The following is a 7,500-nucleotide window of genomic DNA, read 5'->3' on the forward strand; positions in this document are numbered from 1 at the left end:
TGATATAAGTTTTCTTCCAACAAGCTCAATGCATTGTCAAGCAGACTGGTAAAGAGAATAAAGGAATTTATCATCAGCCTTTTTCTTGGCTAGATGTATCATCGAATTTCCATACCTGGTAAAAAAGTAAGGTGTTGCAGTTAGTAAGGAGAATTAACATTGTGCTCTTGGAAATGACAGGGTTAAACAAAAGAAGAAATATGCAACACCCTTCCCTGACTGTCCACAATCTGTGAAATTGGTAATGGAGAGCTGATTGGGAGTACCCATAAAAATATCCTCAGAAAATACGAAATCAACGGCAAACGCATCTCTGTTCAGAACGTCATTCAAACTTGACAACCGATGATGTTGATAAAAAAATACGAAGTGCTTTAATGTACATGGACTGAGTGCATTTCAGTGCCTTCATTGCGCTGCGGTTCATCGTTAACTACTCCAATTTTCCTTGCTTTTCTTCCTTTAAATATTGCGGCAAATTCTCTCCTGAACTGTGAATTCATGATTCCGTAAATGACGGGGTTTACACAGCTTGCGAGTCCAACCATCACAGTGGCAAAGACATAGACTTCACGGGGAACCAAAATCATCTCCCTGGAGGATTCCACGAGGATGACAACCGAGAACGGCGTAAAACAGATTGAAAACGAGATAACGATCGAAGCTAACAAACGATTCAAACGAATCTCGTCCGGATTTACAGCCGATGCGAACATTTGGGCATTGTGATTTCTAAGGAAGCGCCAAATCTTGAAATAACAGACAAAGATGACTTGGTAAGGTAAGAAAGTTTCGAAGACAGCAATTGGTATGACGAGGGAATAACTTACCGTGCTGAAATCGAACAAACATAGAAGAAAGCCAGGGTGAAACATGTTTGTCACTCCTGTTAAGTAGAAAAGGAGAGGCATCGCTGCTGTGGCAAACCAAGCGAAAAGAAGGGACAACAAGATCGTGGTCTTCGAGACCAGTCGACGATGAGTGTTCGGATAAACGACTGTTAAAAGTCTGTTCGCCGCAATCAATGCTAAAGTTACCAATGATGTGGTTCCGAGCATTACTGCCAGAGAAGCCTGAAGCCAACATGCCACGTTTCCAAAAATCCATCGCCCGAGAAAAGCCGAGACACAACATAGGGGCATCGCCAAAGTGGCAAGAATAATATCTCCTACTGCCAAAGAGACGATGTAGAAATTCGCAGACGTCCGTAGCCTGGGATTTCTGTAAAAGGCCATTAACATCAAAACATTGCCCACGATGGAAATTATGTTAATAATACAAAAAAGGGTGAATTCAACTACGACGAGAAGTGTGCGTCGATTGAGTAGCAGTTCGCTTAAGACTTCCTGTCTTTTGTCGGCTGTTTCAGACATAGCTTCCAGTTTTGTGGCGTTGTGGGCGAAAAAGCAAGGTATATCTCTGTTCAAGAAGGCGAAGAAAAGATGACCCTCTAGTAGTATACAAATAGCGGGGCCCAGAAAAAAAATATTTTCCTTTGCGCAAATTTAAGTGGTCTCCAGACGTGTTACCCTGCTCAAAATTAAATAATGTTAATTAAATAATATTAACTATGGAACGCCGCATTGGAACGTGTTGCAAACAATACAATTACATGCCTAAACGTCAAAGATAGATGCCAAACTTTACATTTCATATGACAAGTTTCTCGTCACAATTGCAAACTTCAAATTATTTATTCAAAACTTACGTTCGCATTATCTGTTTTTTTCATCATGACATTCTCCAAATAAACCGTATCCACCTGAAGGCGAAAAGTTAATTCGTATGCCACGTAACTTTACTTCGTATGGATGATGCACCGCACAACTCAATCTGGACGCATCTTGATTGATACATACCTGCATGACATGGGAACTCCTCACCGTACCTACCCTCGACCTCAAGCTTTGAAAGCTTTTTGCAAACATATAGCAAGGCAGGCGAAGAGAGGTTTTCGTCAGTATGACAGCTGTATGTCTAGCGAGGTTGAAAATATCTTGACCTCACCTACGGGTCAGAATGCCTCGAGAAGCATTTATAAACACGTCAGTCTGCTGCGACGACAAAAAAGTGTGAATTTAAATACGACGAGAAGTGGGTAGTGGCCAAAACGCGAGGCCAGGGTCAGGGTCCGGGTGTCTTTTTTTTCCAAATTTTTTGTTCCAATGTTTGTCGTTATTTTCCTGTAATGTTATTTAACAATTATTCGCCGAAGGCGAAGTGATTATCGGTGAATATTCACCGAGACGAAGTCGAGGTGAATATTCACCGATAATCACTGAGCCTGAGGCGAATAATTGTTTTAGTATAAATACACAGGTGATTATTTCAAAAAAGAGAGAAAAAAAAAACATTTCAATGCGAAATCATCTTCACTTACAGTGGCAAACGACTACTGGCAGCCATTTTGTCCGTGGAGGTGATTATCAGCTGATAATCCGAGATAGCGAGCCAATGAGAGGACGCGATTTTGTATAATCACCTGTGTATTTATACTAAATTCGAATGTTCGGCATCTTTCCTTCATTTATGGTGGAAATTAGTCAAAAAAATATGGAACATACGGAAAGTAAGAGAATTTCAGACTAAAATTGTCCAGAGTTTTTGTGGGGAATATACGCTAACTCCTAGAGACACTGAAGGCTCGCTGAGCTCCACATTTTAAAACTACATTTTAATGTTTACTTCTTAAGCCCCGTTTACACGAGCAATTTTTATGTGACAACTTTTATGTGACAATTTTTATTTGCTCGTGTAGACGAGGGAAATTGGCCAATTTTTATGCGACAAATACATTTGCTGAAAAGCTGGCGTGTTAGCTTTTATGTGACAAATAAAAATTGTCATACACGGAAAATTGCTCGTGTAGACGAGTCGTCACATAAAATGTGGCAAATATTGGTGGTCCCCAATCTTCCACTAAGAACGCGATCAAAATGGCGGCCTCCACGTCGACCAGCGCTGCTTCCAGTAGAGGAATTTATTGGCCAGATCGATTAATGACTTTGTTGCTAGAGACCGTCAGAGAAAAGGAGAGTCTCTGGAACACCAAAAGCGAGGCATGCAAGAACCGAAACGTGAAAAAAGTACAGTACGATGAAGTACTGCAGTTGATAAAAGAAGAATTGCCAGACGTTGATTTCGTGCCTCGCCTTTGGGAGTCCAAAGTCATTACGGCGCACTAAATTTCAAACTGTTGACAATTATTTGCTGTGCCATCTACACTATCAAATATATTTGTCACATAAAAATTGCTCGTGTAAACGGGGCTTTAAAAACCTTCTCCGCAATACAATTGAAACGAAACAGAACAGAACGTGCGACTCTGGCTTTACTACAAACCGTTTGTAGTAAAGACAGACAACAACATGACATCAACACGAACATACAAGCAAATGAGAAAGTTGCGTGACGATCCTCGTGGAACTGCGATTCTATTGTTTTTTCCTCCAGAAATAAAAATTACAATGCTATTTTAAAGTGTGGAGCTCAGTCAGTCTTCAGTGTTTCTGGCAGTTGGTGTATATTTCATAAACTCCAATTTCAGCATTTTCGGAAATTATCTTAATTTCGAAAAACAAACTCCGATTTTCGGAAAGACTAAGTCCGATGCTCGAAAAATCAACTTCGATTTTAAAACACGCAAAAAAGACAAAGTCCGATTTCGAGAAAAAAAACTCCCTATATCGATCCTTTAAGAACTTTCATAGCTTCCGTTTTTGACTAATTTCCACCATAAATGAAGGGCAGATGCCGGTCATTCGAAAACAACAGTATACAGGAGAATAACGACAAAAACTGAAACAAAAAAGATGGAAAAAAAAAAGGCACCTCGGCCCCGGCCCCGGTACTCCAAAATACTATATTGAAAAATTGAAAAATTTAAAGCTCTTCCCCTTCTGGGGGCATTTTTATGTCACAATGAAAAGATAGACAGGTGTTTGAAAGTGATTAATATTTAATTAACAGCAAATTTACATATTAACCACCTTTACTAAATATTTCTTCTTTTTTGCTTACCTTGAAAGAAATATTATAAAGTTCTTCAATAACTTTTTCATTTTTCATTAACACTGGATTATCATTAGTAGAATTTACAATTGTTTGAAGAAGATCAATGTAATCTTGTTTTTCTCTTTGCAGTTTTTCTTGTCATAACATTTCTTTAATAAATTTTATCTTTTCTTCCTCGTGTTCTTCCAAACAATTTAATCTATCAGTCTCAATCCATCTAAATATCTTGTTTTATCCTCTTCAAGTTGTTTGAAATATTTTTCTTTTGCCAAAATTGATTCAAGACTAAGATTGAACAGTTCGATTTTATGTAAATAAAAAAATTATCTTATGGAATACTAACAACCAATCAAATTATGACAAACTTTTTGACAAAAATTATATATGCAACAGTCTTTGAAAACATCTTTTAAAAGAAAGTTCGTCAAAAAGTTTAAACAAAATAAAAAAAGCAAGGTGGCACATCGTAAGACCAACCCGGTTTCACTGGCGAAAAATGTCTGATTGGTCGAGGCCTTGTCATGTGACTTCAATACCTCAAATCAAACATGGCTGCCATTCGGTGTTATTTATATCAATTTTATTGGATCTCCGTCGACGAAAAAGACCCTTTTTCAGACCAGTAAAACGAACGAATGTTGACTGCATAGTGCGTTTCTATGCCAGCGAGATTCTCTTTTAAGCCAACAGGGCTACGAGGGAAATTTCTTTAAAAATTTCAAGGTCAACGCGAGTCTCGGTTGCTAATGTTCGAGTGGAAATTCGTTTGTGGAGCTTACCAGCTGATGGATTACCATCTTGATTTCAAGTCATGCGTTTATCTTTTCAAAAGTGGAACAAAAAAGATACCACTAAATTTCCAAATGGTTTCTCTTCCAACTAAATAGTTACACACTGTTTCCGCGGGGTCCCGCATCTAACAGAAAATGTTAAGATTTTAGCATTTTTTTTTCAAAATTAAGTTGTTAAAATTGCCATTCAAATGGTCCATAGAGGAAAATGTATTAAGACCGAGGGGCAAATTAAGAAATGTATTTCAGTCGTTCAAAAATAAATTTTAAAGTGAATTTAGCAGTAATAATAACCATGTCATAGCACCTCATAATGGGTACACTAGAAGGAAACCTTTTAGTTGCAGTTATATTTTGTTACAGTTGTTAGAAGCAAAATGCCAATTGTTTGCTTTCCTCCAAATTATAGAAATAAACATAGATTAGGTTAACTCTGAATAGCCAAAACAACAATATTTGATTCAGAAGTCCAGCTTACTAGCAGGGAGAATTTTACTGTAACAAAATATTACTACAGCTAATAATATGCTTTCACCACATTGTAGTGGGTTAGTGTGACAACAAAAATTCTTAATCAATTCTTAATTTTATCTTCCAGCAATAAAACAGCAGGAGGATATAAAATTAGGTATTTTCAAAGTTTAGAAAACTTGTTGAAGGTGATTCAGTGCCACCCTCCAAAACTTTTCACAAATTTCACGCTGGCCTACTAAGTACTTCCAGTACAACAAATTATCTAACCTCTCTTTGCGGACTCTGGTTGCAACACAGCTACTTCAATAATTTTAATCCCCTTGCATTAGATTTAACTTTTAGAAAAACCATAACTTCATATTTCCGTAATAATCGTTCAAAGACATTGAGCAAAAGCATACAAAGCTACATTTGAAAGGGACATAATCCTATGTTGCAGTTTTCTGGATAAGACTTCACAGAAATAACTCCTGTTACCTTTCCATATGTAAAGAGGTCCCATGATTTATGAGTCAATTAGTCAATGAGTCATGAGTCAATGAGACTCACAGTCAATATAGCAATAATTTATTGATCAAGCCTAAGCCCTCATTTCAGTGATTAGGCCTAAGCACTCTCTAAAATTTTAGCTTTCATTTTATGAGTTAGGGTAACTACACTAACTCATTGACTCATGACTCATTGACTCATACTTAAGACTCATATGTAAAAAATATTTCAACATTAGATGCAATGAATTTTTAGCAATTGCTGTAAATAATAGTAAGCATTCCTACCATTTCAAAAGATGAATAAATTAAAGTTGAATGCAGTAAGTGTAAGAAGTAAAAAAAGTGGTCCAATTTATTTAAGCTGTAATCAATTTCCATCCTTGTTTTAGTCCCTGGATAGGGTTAAACAATGGTGGTGAAGTGAAAAAACTACCCCAAGGGGGTATTGCTTATGATACTGAGACCAAACAGCTGGCAGAGTTGCTGCAGTACATTTAAGGCTATAAATCTGAGAAATGAATGGAACTGTAGAAAAATTTGGTAAGCGAGCAAGTAGCTTTTACTTATGAATTGTAAAATGCCAGTCATTTGTCAATTTAGAACTGGTTCCCCTAAGGGGTCAGATTTCTTTAGCCTACATCCAGAAAACAAGATTCTGTTACCTTTAAGAGTTGTTTAATTAAAAAACAAAAAACCCCTCCACAGCAAACTGCATCCTCATGTTTGGATTCTCATTGATTTAATGGCTTTAATGATATTATGCAAATTTGTTCTACAATAATACTCAAATACCAGAAAAGTATTTTAAACCTAACTCTTTTGCAAAGTTTACTCCTTGAGCTACCAGCTTCAACTTTGATACTTTGTTCTAAAAGCCAAAGCCGTTGTATAGCAATGGTGGAGGTGATGATTAGTCACTTTGTTTTGGTTCAAATGAAGAAAGTCAAAGTAATGATCGCACTTTAACCCTTTCACCCCTAAACCGGCCATACCTGGTATTTTACTCTGTCTAAAGCCAGAGTATTTTGCTCTGTCTAACACCAGACAATTTTACTCGTCAATGGGGAACCCCATGGAGTCAACGGTCTTACAGTACTTCTCAACATAAAGAAAATGAATTCTGTGGACTTGAACATTCCCAAAAAGAAATGCCGTATATTCCAAATATGGTTGCATAAACTCTTCAAGATTTACCTGCTTCAGGAACTTCAAATCAATGAATATTTTGAATATTTTTCCTGAACTCCTGCAAACTTTGTACACTTTTTAATGGTTTGCCCTTTAAAAGTAAAATTCAGAAATAATGCAAATACAACTGAGGCTGTTTTGCATTATCTACAAGACAAGACAACAATATCCTTTATTCAAACACAATCACTATTAAAGCAATAACACATGCTTGTGGGGTCATGTGCTAACTATAATAAAGATACACTACAGGAAATAAAAGCTTAAAACTAACTATGTGACAGACATAGGATATCTACACATAAGGGATAAGAAAAAATCAACTGCTATCCAAAATATCATATTGCAAGTACACCAAAAGGTAACGGTTGATTGACAAGTTCCTTGTGCAAAATGGTAGAGCATGTTTGAAGTCCAGCAGGACCAAGATGAGAAGTTATGATAAAAACTCTAAACATATTTTTTACCAAAATTATTTTACTGCCATCAACCCCAATGAGACCTTATGCATGGGACACTGTTTCTAGCTGCAGCTCCAAATC

General features: G+C 36.9%; 1 protein-coding gene across 1 annotated transcript; it reads right to left on the minus strand.

The window, feature by feature from the left end:
* Positions 1–250: 250 nt before the first annotated feature.
* Positions 251–1,514, minus strand: LOC138000572 (melatonin receptor type 1A-like). Its single transcript, XM_068847072.1, has one exon. The coding sequence runs from the start codon at positions 1,371–1,373 to the stop codon at positions 375–377; it is 999 nt and encodes a 332-aa protein (XP_068703173.1). The 5' UTR covers positions 1,374–1,514; the 3' UTR covers positions 251–374.
* Between the last annotated feature and the right edge of the window lie 5,986 nt (positions 1,515–7,500).

The sequence above is a fragment of the Montipora foliosa genome, chromosome 4 (genome assembly GCF_036669935.1).
Source record: "Montipora foliosa isolate CH-2021 chromosome 4, ASM3666993v2, whole genome shotgun sequence".
In the NCBI taxonomy this organism is placed as follows: domain Eukaryota; kingdom Metazoa; phylum Cnidaria; class Anthozoa; order Scleractinia; family Acroporidae; genus Montipora; species Montipora foliosa.